A 13,407-nucleotide genomic window follows, 5' to 3' on the forward strand; every position below is an offset into this window, starting at 1 on the left:
GCGCCACAGGAAAATCACAATAAGGGCACTATTCTTCGCTCAGTAATGCCCTGGAATGTTGCAGGATATCTCCAGAGGAGCTTCATGCAATGGTGGACTTGAAGCCAGAGAAGAAGGATGATGACTGAAGGGATTGGTCAGATTTGCTGTCACGTGATTGCAACAACCTTGAGACTCAAGTACTGACAACTGCCACCATCCTGCAACTGTGGTATGACTCAGTAGTAGTTGGCTGACAAGTCTGGACATAACAACACAAACTATACATATCCAGTAACAAATCACACTGTCTGTCTATGCAGACCGGTTTTCTAAATATCATTCACAAAAAATATGCTCGGCCTAAAGTGTTATAACCTCAAACTTGTATTAAGGTGATACGAGATTCAGTCGTCATTTCACCCATTGGCATTTGCTGCAGGATTCTTTGCAAGTGATAGAGGACTGATTGGTCGACAGTTTAAAATGCTCTCTGTTAAAACATTTGGAGAAACGTCCTTTTAATAAGAAAGTCTATATGTCACGTCTTGTTTCTTGTTGGTGGACGGCAGTTTAACTCAGTCTACTGTTTTTGAAGATTGGAAAGAAAAACTGTAATACAGCTGTTGGCATTGTTAAATGTTCTGAATCTATGGTCACAAATGTTCTGACATTGTTCGTTTTCTCGTGTTTTGCCTCGGCTTCAGGCAATATAGGAGAAGATGTGGAAAGCGTATTTGAAAAATGTTAATGTACACAGCTGACAAAAATAAGAAAGTGCCTTGTAAATAATGTAAGCCATTTTGTCCCAAGAAAATTGTGGGATATCTAACATGAATATTATTTGTGATTTCATGATACTAAATATAATGGTGTCACTTTTTTAGTTTTAAACTGTGTTTTCTTATGTAAGAGTGTAATATAATATTATTATGTACGATATACAATTGTTGTGATTGTATGGCAAATGAAAGAAAGAAAGAAAGAAAAAGAATTTGTTTGGTATTTTTCTCTGTTTTACAGCTATTGCTGACAGTCTATTTCTAAGATATAACTTATCTTAGCAGTTTTTATATCGAGTGTAATTTTTCCAAAATGTTTATAGATGCTGTTTTTATATGATATAACTATGTGGAAAATCAAGCCCCATCAGTCTGTATTGGTCCATGTGCTATGAGGAGCAGCCCTCATGTTTTTTCTATAATTACACCATAACTGGATGACACTTAGTAATAAGATTTATGTGTGGACTTCATACTTCATATTAGCTGTGTTTCCAGCATTATATTAGAGATTTGACCTATTCAAAAGTACAATTTCATAAACTTTCCTAAAAAGGTTAAGTAATTTGTTAGCTAATAACAGTGTATTTATCCAAATTTCAAAAAGCCTTCTGCACAAAATGTAAACCAAGGCAACATCATTTTGATGCTCAAAACAAAAGAACAGTGCCTCAGTCATTCTATTTACATTTCTTATGACAGAAAAACAATCCTTCCATGTCACAGACAATCAACAGACTGTCAACATCCTAAGCTGACGACGATTGATGAGACTTAAATTGATCCCACAGAGAAATGAGTTTATAGATAAGTATATGATAATGTTACATATCGCCTGCTGAGAATGATAGTGACGTAGCTCAGAATTTTGAGTTATGTCCATAGACTTGCAACATTCACCTTGAAATCATGCGGAAGTGTAGGTCCGCTCCATGCCGCTAGGTAACGACAAACGCCACTATTGTCATGAAGGTTTCGCTCCATCTCTTCATGCACGAGAGACGTAAGACGGAAGCAGAAAACTTACAAATTACATTAATTCAAAGCATATTGTGAATAGAGTAAAAGGAATCACTCGAATAAGTTGTGTGGCGGACGAGGAATGAAAGATTGAAGTTACGCCAAAAGTTCGAAGGCATTTTTCTCGAAACCGTGATTTCTGAGTTACGTCACTATTGTTCTCAGCAGGCGATATGTCTGTACTCTGTCTCAATGCACATGTAATTGTCCATATTGTAATTCCCATTGATATATTGTCATATTTCTTAGGAATACTGCAAAAAAAGTGTCAAGCGGAAATATTCCTACAATAACCCCCCCTGTCTTGTGTAATTGTTACAGATATTGTTGAGTCCATTATAGAAATTACCTGTAGATCTTTACACTTTAACAAGGAATATTGTGAGGATTTTATAGTTAATTCTATTTTCTTATATATCTTCTGGAAATCTTCATTTAAAAAGGAAAATGCACTGTTCTGGTTTCAATTTTGTCTTAAGAACAAAACATTTATTATTTTTATTATTTAAAAAAAATTTGTTTAGAGATTGATGTGACTTGAATAAGATGGAATGTTCAATAAGGAATTTTAAAAATGTTTCTCTGGAATGGGATTTTCTTTGTTAAAAGCAATAACCTTTTGCCAGGACTCGCCTGCAACCGTTACCGTCACGTCACGCAAAGTTTGGTAGAATAGTTAAGTTAAGAAAACGTCTCGGACAAAATTTGAAAATACTGCACAGAATTATCAGTATTAAAACTGATGGAAATACAAATACATAGGACACTACTACTGTATTTTGGGCGGAATATCTTAAGCTGTCTTGGTTTTATTCTTGAAGAAACTGTCCTGGTAAAATATGTAAATCCAACATTTCTGTTTCATACAAGAATACACTATTCTTATGATGTGCATTTGTTTGTGTGAACGGATATTTCCCTACAATTTTAATAACTACAAGATATGCTCTTGATTTCAAGACAGAGCTGAAAGTATGCACAGTTAAACATTTTAGATGCAAAAGTAAATTAAAACTTCTGTAAATCCAAATATAATCGAGTGGAAACTGCTTATAAACACAAGGAAATGCATGCAGTAATGAGGATAAGATCTTGAAATGATGGGAACATTATCTTTCCTTGTTATTGCACATTAATTTCGTTTAAAAGTTATTTTTATCTCTGTTTTCTGCACCTTATTTTATAAATAAAACAGAGGGGAATGGAGAAGTGATGGAGAATTCTTAATAATCCATTTCAAACTTTAAATAGGGAAAAAAATAATATTTTGCTTGTGTTGTTGTCACTGGCGTGTCCTTAAAAACATTACTGTCTTCAAGTTACACAGAAAATTTTATTTCTGTTTGTCGCTACGAGTTTTGTCGTAAAATCATCTTCAGGTGGCGCACAGTTGCATTTTGCGTGGACCGCTGATTAATTATTCACTTTCTATTGATTTTCGTAGTGGAAATTAATGTAAATTATGAATCTCAGTACATCATCTGCATTTTTGTCACAATTTATTTATGGCTAAAATATTCAATTACTAACCAAACTGTTACGATCAGACTGACTGAGATTGCTGTATACATGAGCACAAGTTGAGTGTACTGCGTCATGGACAGTATGAGGGAAGCTAATCTGTTCGGGTCTTAGCGTGGATTTTAAAGCCGTTCTCAGCATAATAGGTTGAATGGAATTTTACTGATATCAATGTGTTGCTCATTTCGATATTTTGCGAGTCCTTCATGTGTGTGAAGATGGAGAGGTTTCATAAGCGTTCCATATTATCCCCCTGGGGACTTTTTTCTGTATCCTTAGTAGTGTTAAGATCTATTGTAGGTGTGCTTTTTATTCAGAATATGTATAACCTGTGTAGGTAGATTTATCCCTGTATAATCTCCTCTCGTTATCGTTATTAATAATATTTTTGTATTTTATTGCGGTCTCTGCTTTTGTAATATGTTTGATAAATTTTGTAACATATTGTTCACTTTAATCAGAAGCACGAATTTCATGCGAACGATATTTAAGAATTAATTTCCTTCGTCTTCATTACAAAGTTTAGTTGGTTAATACTGTTTATGTTAACAACCATTGTTTATTCTAAGAATCATCCGACTCCATAAATATACACAGGTTGTACATGCAACTGTTACGATGCTTCAAATAGGTAAAAAACATTTCCTACGATAGAGTCGTAGAAAGGTTTGTTTTCGTTTGAATCTGTGACTGACATACGTATAATTGAGATCTTCTTCTTCTATGGCTCTCCGGTCCGTATCCGGTCCATGGCCTCTTCAATTCTCCTCTTCCATTCAGTCCTGTTAGGTCTGTCTGTCTGAGGTTAAGGTTTTGAAACATCTTTCTTTTTATGGTGCAAGGTTGTTGGCCTTGCGACCAACCCCCAACTTGGAGAACCAGGGTACCTGTCTTAGTCTGAACTCTCCCCCTCGACCAATCTGGCTAGGGAGGCCCCACCAGTAGCTCTTGGGATCACTGAGGTACTCAAGCCCCACCACCAGGACAAGGTGCAGGTACCATTAAGTGGGGATAATTGAGATCTATACTGTATATTAACATTCCATCGTGAAATTGATTAAAGTCGCTGAATAACGTAACACTTGTCCATACTAAATGGAAATGCATCAGCAAAAGATGATTATCTATCAAAAAATTTAACACAGAAAATAAAAATTGTGTTTCAGTAATGTTTTAAGGGATTATTGAATGATGTCCCAGAGAACCAACCAGCGCAAAGAAGTTCAACATTTTGAATGGTACATATTTTTACCTGAGCAAATTTACACACAGATTACATGGAACATTTATATACCTTCAATCATTGATTTAATGCCACTTGTTTCGGTGACTTACATCTCGTTAAATATCTTATTTATTACGTTCAGTATAAAATAGCCTGAAGCACGTGTCACTACAGCACGTGTGGAAAGTATGGTTAGCCAAGTCAGAATCTTTAATACTTCTCATGGTACGTTCATGTGCATTTTGCAGATATATTTTGAGTTCCTTCTTGGTTATGTACATTACTGATGGCATTCATCTGTCACTAGAGTGGGTACAAGCCATTCATGTTGTACTGAGAAAATCTTTACTTTTGACGAGACGATTGATAATACTGAACATATTAATTTCATTGATGTATATATTATTTTATTGCATCTGGTGTAACTGATCTTTCTCATCCATCCGCACTATGCTTCAATCCACTTCATACCATCATTAGGGGTCAAGCCTCTTGTATAAGGCATTAAAAGTTTTATATGATTGTTCTATCTTAAATTAGTGATAATTAAAATTAATTCTACATTCAATGCCTAGTCCTTATTCTGTGTACCAATTAATTACTTTTGGTCAATAAAATTATGAAAATTTAAAATTTCTATTCACCATTGATTATTTTGAAACTATTTACAATGTTAAATCAGTGACATAATCAACTTCTTTTTCTCCCGTTTATATATATTCATACTTATTCCTTTCACAATCAAACAAAAATTATTGTATTATCTCCCGTCTACTCACTTTTGTGTCCGCCATTTATTGTCTTTGGCTACTTCTCGTACAGCCCCTAATCTGTAACGATGACAGCTACGTTATGCTGTACAACATTTATTGCTGTGTGTAATATATGCTGTTTGATACCCGCATCAGTTGGGTTTTGTCTATAACTGAAGTACTAGATATGCCATCATCTCTTCATCCTGCTAACCGATCAACGCGGTTTCCGCGTAATCTCATACGGTGCCTGTTGCAGCTACATTTTATATCATTTTATGTGATTGTTGAAATATTTCAGTCTCAGATGGACTGTTGTAGCAGCACTGTAATAAAATAATATATACTGAATTTTATAAATTGGAAATACGTGAATATTAATTTGATTAATATATTTTGTATCTAAAATTTTATTCTTATAATTTTATTATCATGCCTCACATATTAATGTTTCTTCCATCAGCAACTGTATGAAAGTTGTACCAATTCATTTCTGTTACACACATGGAACAGATGTCCCAAGCAGATAAAAAGTTTCTTTGAAAATACCAAAGATTCTGTATTTGACATTTACTCCTTTCCATTGAAGCTGAAGAGATGAGATTTATACAATTCGCATACCGCATAAAGAATAAAATTTTGTAACAAGCAGGTTTTGTCGTACATGAGGGAATGAAATGTGAACTGCTTATAAAAATTCTTCAAGAGGCAGTGGCAATATATCAAAGGTGGTTTGTATGTATGTGTTCTGCAACAGCCATCTAGAAAGTAGGATGTGTGGGTAAAGTTGTTGGGAAAAAGTTTCTACCTTTGCAATTAAATTACATTTTGTATCCCCTGGTCTTTGTCAAGGAGCTTATTTTGATAGCTTGACAGTGTTTGTGGACATTTACATTACACACTTTAAAATTTGTTAAAAGAAAATCTACACGTCTAGTATTGGTTGTTTAAGTGACATCTGTGCTGTAACTTTTGTCCTACAGCTCACATCAGAGGTATGAAATGCTATAACCACTGTATACTTGGAGATATACAGGGTGGGTGGGAAGTAAGTAGGCATTGAGAAATGGTTATAAGCGATTATTTAATGCCTACTTGCTTCCCACCCAGGATGTAAGTTGTTATCTTCCATATTTATTGTGGCCTACAAAAGGATGGAACAAAATAAGTGCTGATTTTTTTTCTAAGTGTTTATTTCAAAGGAAAATGTGCGACAAAAACATTTGTTTCTTGCTTGAAGGAAATAATCATTTCCATCACATTGTATCACAGAATTGTGATTATGGTTCTTTGTTCTATGGAGTGTATGCTATAGCTAATACAGTGGAGCAAATCGTGTTTCTGGGTGACTTTCATTTTATTATAACAATAAATTGAAAATTATTTAAGTCACAGTTCTTGAAGTTTGGTCATTGCTGATCTAGCTTTAACACTTGTAAGCTTATGATTCATTTGATGATGTATTTATTTATATGCATGGCTTTATTTGTCAAAATTCATTAAGCTGATCACCTTAATTTATTATAGCAACAGGTTCAAACAGTACATACAACATTCAGTGTTGATATAAAATTCTGATGCCTATTTTAGTGAGAAATGTCAGCATACATCGTAAAATAAAATTTAGACCTGAAAGTAATATACTCATCTCAGAAATATTTTTCTTGTCTGCTACTTATGACAAGATTGTAATTGAAGAGTTCATGCAAGATTTCCAGACTTATGCAACCACATTTATTCATAAAATACCAGTATTTCATAATTCAAAAAGATACCTTAAAATATAATGAGTCCAGCATTGATAAGAGCATACACAGGGCTGTACAGGGGTTTGATCGTGACCCTGAGTGAAACTATCTCATTTATTCACAGACTACCTATTTGTATTCCCATGGCCTTCAAATAATTGGAAGATTTGTTGGTCCATGTTTATATGTAAACAATATTTTGTGTGTCTGTAAAATAACTCGTTAGTTTAATTGGGTTGAATTTGAATAGTCTAAAGATTGTTATTTTTACTGCTGTGCTGTTCTTCCAACAACAGTTTCTTAAACTAACTTAATACAGTATGTTGTTTCTGTAAAACACCTCTATCTGGTCTCTCTGTATTAAAATAAAAAATAAGTACCATTGTATCAATTTTATGGCACGTATGACTGTAAGTTGTTAACACTATTCGAATAGAGAACATTTTAGTTAAAGAAGGTATACAGAGAGCATGATGGCTTTGTGCATTCCTAAAAGAGGATTTGTGCTCTGTACTGAAAGTTCATACATACATACATAGGAGGGGCAGTCAAAAAGTTCCAAGAATTGTGGTATAGCACTGTAATGGTAGGACATATGGCAACACTTCAAAGTAGGACCCTTGCGCACACACACACTTTCTCCACTGATCCTGCCATTGTTGGAAGCACTGGCGGAAGGCTTCGTTTGGAATCTTCCGGAGTTCAGCCGTCACATTCGATTTGATGTCCTCCATGGTTGCGAAACGCGTCCCCTTGAGGCCCATTTTCAGAGTAGGGAACAGCCAGAAGTCACTGGGAGCGAGATCCGGAGAGTATGGTGGTTGGGTGATGACGGGAATGCTTTTCTTGGCGAGGAATTGCTGCACAACCAGCGAGGTGTCGAATGCGACGGCCGAACTCCAGAAGATTCCAAACGAACCTTCCGCCGGTGCTTCCAACAATGGCAGGATCGATGGAGCAAGTGTGTGTGTGTGCGCAAGGGTCCTGCTTTGAAGGTGATTAGGTAAGCGTTGCCATATGTCCTACCATTACAGTGCTATACCACAATTCCGGGAACTTTTTGACTGCCCTACGTATACTGCTGTTGGGGATCAGTCTTCAACTATCCAGTTCTCAAGTGTTTGCCTTAACTAATCTTTGCAGTGTAAACCCAGGTATGTGTGTTAATAGTCATAATGAAAACATAAAAATTTCATAAAGTTTCACAAGGGCTGCACAAAAACATAAAATTTTGAAAATATACTGTCCCCACTTTGTAAGGTTATGTTTTTGAATATAAGATATTGCATACAGTATGACAGAAATATACATTTATGAATACCTTCTGTCCAATGTTGTACTTGTGTCCACATTACTTGGCCAGTTGATGAGGACTCTGTCAAGCCACACAGAGGATGAAGCTATTATTTTTGTGGCTTTATTACATTTTTATCAGTTTATGAGATTGAACTGAACTTGGAAAGGAATTTGAGTTACATTATGTATATTTTTGTAACAAATTAATGGAAACATGACACAAAAACTCAAACTGAGGTTTTAAACTAAGTCAGTATTTAAATAACAAGAGTTTTATTAAACCTTAATGTGATTTTTTAAAAAGTAAATGTTATGTGTATGAATGAAGGATTTATGTTAACTGTGTGTGAAATCTACATTTTGACACCAAAGGAAAGAAAAATACTAGTAATATTGGAGCATTTGACTATGATGATGAATATGTAATATTTGAATGAATGGTTGTTTACTGTTTGATTGAAAGTTAAATAATTCTAATGGGTCAGCATTGTAAATTGCTATATATTATGGTTAGAAATGGGCACATGATAGTAAAGTTATTACCCATGAGAAAAACATCAGCTCTGTACTTACAGGATAAAGAGCATAAATAAAGTTAAGATCCAAGTCTTGATTGCTTTACTGGTAAGTTGTTAACTGCCAACTCAATATTGCTTGTAAGAAGAGGAAAGAAATTTAAAATCTAGGTAGGATCAAGTGTTGAGACAAAAATAATAATTTCAGAAATTATTTTTAGTAATCACTTTAAAAACTGTTTGTGTGTCATCTACTTTCCAAATCCTCAACAGTGAAGGTGTGTAAAAACCCTTTTTTCATCTATTAAACATTTCTTCTTCTCTTTTTTTTAAAGACCGGTATATATGTTCGGCTACTCAAAGAAATTACATGCTATTTATGGATCCTGGATGTTCACTACCATGTTCACAAGTATGCTTCTGCTCCCATCTATGCCTAGGTCTTGTGGTCTCTTCCCTCTAGATTGTACAACCAAAATTTTGTACACATTTCTCATTCCTCCTTGTACGTCACATGCACCATTCATCACGTTGTCCTCAATTTCATCACAACATCTGGTGAAAAGTAAAAATTGTGAAGTTCATGATTATGTGATTTTCTCCATTGTTCTAACAGTTCATCCCTGTTAGGTACATTTGGACTGTTCTCAGATATTCTCCGTGTTAACATGTTGTCAACATTGGTCCCCAAATGTTGTGTGGAAGTATCTGTCCTGTTTCTGAGTATGTAGTTGTATGACCCTGACCCAAACAATTAATACGGAATACAAGTATCGTAACTGTGTATTTTGTTCTTTATTTGTGCCATGGTACTGAAACAGCACCCATTATGATACAGGGTATTTTGTACAATAATTCTAAGTTGCAACATTCGCTCCTCTTAAGTAATCTTTAGATTTGCTAGACATTTCCTTATCCTGTTTGATACTTCTGAATTGAGGATAGGTAACTTTGCATCATTCACATTGAGATAATTTAATCATGCATTTCAATTTCACTAGAGTACGAGTTTTTTGCCTGTAAAGTTGTTTAATTAGTACTATGTATGTAATGGGCAAAGAGATCATGTACATGAAATATTTATCTTTCATCATATATTTGTGATACCATAGTTGTGAGTGCATCATTCATATTGTACTTAAAATATTTAATTAGGAACTTATTCAGAAGATAAACAGTATCTTATGTTCTGTACATGAATATTCTCTTACAGTTCAATCATATATCATACAGATTTCAACTTAATTAAAGGCATTGTATAATTCACATAAAAGCCACCACGGTGGTCTAGCGATTAGAATGCCGGGCTTGTAATACTGGGGTCCCAGGTTCGATTCCCAGCGGTGCTCAGATTTACAACTTGTGTTGGGCAAGGCCGTGGTCCAGGCATCACGGAGTTTTCCTCCGGTGTTTCCCCGGTTTCTTCGCTGCATCCCAACAATTACTCCACTTTAATCATCATTTCGCAAAAAGGGGGTCATAGCAGGAGCGTTAAATGTCCCGGTCGAACCCATGTACTGATGGGTCGTGAATCCTGCTAACCACCAATGCACACCATGCTGAATGGTGTGTACTGGATACAACAAAAATCACATAAAACAAAATTGTCCTAATATGGCCATTTGTGAAACTAAAGTGAGGGAGACGAATGGAAGACAGAAAAAAATAAGACTTTTATCAGTCAGTAACAAGAGAAAGAGATATCCCATAATAAAGAAGACATCCTTTATTGTACACACATACATATTAGAATTGCCAGCCATTAAAACATTTGAGGATCTCATAGCGGTGCATCCAATGAAGGCCATCTTCTGGGTTGTAGCACAATGTACACTGGTAGAACATTTCAGAAACAACAAAGACCTCTGAAATGTTGGTGAACTTCTACCAGATTACATGGCGCTACAACCCAGAAGACAGCTATATACCACTACAATAATAATAATAACATCATGAAGTCTTCGCAATCTGAAGAAGCTTCTCCTTGCTCTCTGAAAACTGTGTCAGGTACTCCACTTCAAGAGGATGCAGGTGTCCTGCTATTATAAGGGAGTGGAGTGGTGGGCCCAGATCAGCATCCTTCATCTCTTGCAGTGTGCAGGCCAGTATCTGTTGTGTGTCAGAACCAACGCGTGCCACCCCAACACACAGAGTGGTACCTGTGTATGCTGCAAATCATGGAGTATTACAGTAATATTACTATTGTCTACATTTGGGTCTGTGCTGTGACAAGTTCTTGTCACTTCCATACATATTAGAACTTGAATAAGAAATCAGATCTGAAATGGAGGATTGTCTATAAACTCAGAAATTCAGACTCTACCTCAAAGAAAATGCAACACATCTCCGGTACAAAGATAATTTGGTTAATGCTGTTCAGGGAAAGAATTGGTATTAATTCTGAGAATAATATAAAAACTCATCAGTACAGTATGGGGGCAAAATGCAGAGTTATAGATTGTTAATGCAGTTGGTACATACAGTTAACATTGGAATTTAAAGGTTTCAGTTCATATTTTACAAAATATATTACATCTCAAGAGAATAAATTCATACATGTGAAACAAAAGGGTAACATTAATGCAGAATGGAATTATGAGAGGAAGGGTGGAAGATTATAGCAATTAGAAATAACATGGAAAGAGAAAAGTAGCAGTAGATGAAAAGAAAAGTGGGTACTGTTCTACATAGGAATGATTTGAGATCTCAGCCAAGTATCAAAAAGGGGAAGTCCCATTTAAGAACCAGGGAGGGAGATGTACGTAATGTGAGATCTTTTAGGTGTGGGTATAGGTATAGAAAGATGTTTGGCTGCGAAAGCTGAAATAATTAACTGGTGGAGAAAAAATTATTTATGGGGAAAACATGAAAAGGAGTGACACACACCGAATTCCTTGTGATCTCGATGTCTTCTGCTGATGATTTCTAACAGCTGACCAGCTGCTTCACTGACAGACATAAAGCGAGGCGGTTGGTATTCCTTTCTCTTCTTTGTTAGACTTTCTAATGTTGGCTCCTTTACACGGATATCTGTATCAGATGGTATTATTGATACAATAATATTCAATAGATTTCAATTCTACATAAGACAAAACAGATAATGTAAGAAATACAAAAGGGACGCAGAGTAAAATGCTGAAGTAACAAAATTCATGAAACTCATATTATTTAACTGTTTCATGACAGTTTACAAATTGGATTAAGTTAATACATTTTGCTTGATGTTATGCCTTTTATTAATATCACTAACTTAATTAGTATATGGCAGCAGAGAGAATAAATATAAAAATATATTTTAAAAATGGTTACCTAGGACACAATAATTTCACTGCAGTCAGAGTGGATTAAATTATAACCAACAAGCCTTTGCCTATTTTCAATGTCTGAAACATTCAGTTTAGGAGTCAAGCAAATGAAATATAATTGAAAGGTAAAATATATCAAACGTCTGACTGTGTTTATGATACCTTACCTAGGAGGCACAGTGTGTGCAAACCACGCCTTCTGTTTCCAGCAATTTTATCATAGAAACTGTCTGGTTGCCATGATTCAGACCAATATGGGATAGACACTGTTTCTCCAAAACTGTAAAGCTGTAAATAATATTAATAGAAAGCTGCAGATAATACCCACAGTGAACTGTAAAAATTTAAACCTTAACAGAATATCATATGGCTCTAGTTTGTTTCATGGTTACTGTATAAAAATTCTGAATTGTCATAGTAACTAACCTGAAGCCCACAACATCCCACAGCATTTAGTATTGATGCATTGTGAATTATCTTGCAAGTGATACCTGCTTCTCTGGCACGGAGAACCAGGTCTGTGTGTGTAGTTGCACCAAATGGATCTCCTACAACCAGCAATGCTATGTCTTTTGAATTTGCATCTTGAAGAATTTCATGTGCTCCTTGTTCAACAAGATCACGGTCTGCTATGATCAGGTTCCGACCATAAAACTGTTCCTGTGTGTTTGGATTTCTGCATATTATTGGAATTCATATCTGAGTTAATAAATTTGTAATAAGCGTATCTTATTGTTACTAACTCTTGTGGGAAGGCTTTGTTCTTCTCTCCCGTATCCTTCCTGATCATTTCTGAGAAAAATACTTACATTTTAATATGCGGGGAGACAATTTTTTTTAAACAAAGGGACCATGATGTTCGCTTGTTCTTCAAGTTTGATTAGATATAAGGGGAACCAAACTAAACCTAATCAAAAGGTGCAGTACGCGACCAAAGTTCGTAAGGTGGTGGGAAATATGAACCGTGTTCGGTATTTAACTAATAATTTTAAGAAGGAACTTACTCCCTAACCTATAAAAAATAAACATAACCATACCAAAGCCTCTTTACCGACTGTTAAAATAGATGTATAAACTTCCAAGTAAACTCTTTCAGCTTTCTTTACAATTTCTAGTCCTTTGACTGTGATGTCTTCAGCCTCTCCAAGTCCTAACCCAATTATAAAGAACATATCCGAACAACACAATTTTTAGATTCCCTACTACCTATAACTTCATTGATGCCACATTGGACAATTTTGAAAGTTCTTGCTAGTTTGGCAAT

The 13,407-nt window shown here is 35.2% G+C and overlaps 2 protein-coding genes across 9 annotated transcripts in view; one reads left to right on the forward strand and one right to left on the reverse strand.

Annotated features, from left to right (window-relative positions):
* Nucleotides 1-8,934, forward strand: part of pnt (ETS transcription factor pointed) — a 331,267-nt gene extending 322,333 nt beyond the window's left edge. For 6 of the 7 annotated variants that reach the window (XM_022067402.2, XM_087357923.1, XM_087357920.1 and 3 more), the window contains one exon: nt 65-8,934. In XM_022067402.2, the coding sequence (XP_021923094.2) occupies nt 65-128 (64 nt within the window). In that variant the 3' untranslated portion in view covers nt 129-8,934. The remainder of the gene's footprint in view (nt 1-64) is intronic. The other variant, XM_087357922.1, reaches the window with a different exon arrangement.
* A 1,607-nt stretch (nt 8,935-10,541) lies between these two features.
* Nucleotides 10,542-13,393, reverse strand: LOC110831424 (diphthine methyl ester synthase). Of its 2 annotated transcripts, none has more exons than XM_022067400.2 (5): nt 13,195-13,393; nt 12,570-12,691; nt 12,311-12,431; nt 11,725-11,868; nt 10,542-11,006 (listed from the first exon to the last, which is right to left on the reverse strand). In XM_022067400.2, exons 1-5 carry the CDS (start codon nt 13,313-13,315, stop codon nt 10,789-10,791), a joined length of 726 nt encoding a protein of 241 aa, XP_021923092.1. In that variant the 5' UTR covers nt 13,316-13,393; the 3' UTR covers nt 10,542-10,788. The 2 variants fall into 2 exon arrangements, with proteins under 2 accessions (XP_021923092.1, XP_021923091.1); XM_022067399.2 differs by having other exon boundaries at nt 12,570-12,803; nt 13,181-13,390.
* Nucleotides 13,394-13,407: the final 14 nt, after the last annotated feature.

The sequence above is a fragment of the Zootermopsis nevadensis genome, unplaced genomic scaffold, assembly GCF_977971745.1.
Source record: "Zootermopsis nevadensis isolate Lab colony 2312 unplaced genomic scaffold, Znev_1.0 Znev_ptg000029l, whole genome shotgun sequence".
NCBI classification, from domain to species: domain Eukaryota; kingdom Metazoa; phylum Arthropoda; class Insecta; order Blattodea; family Termopsidae; genus Zootermopsis; species Zootermopsis nevadensis.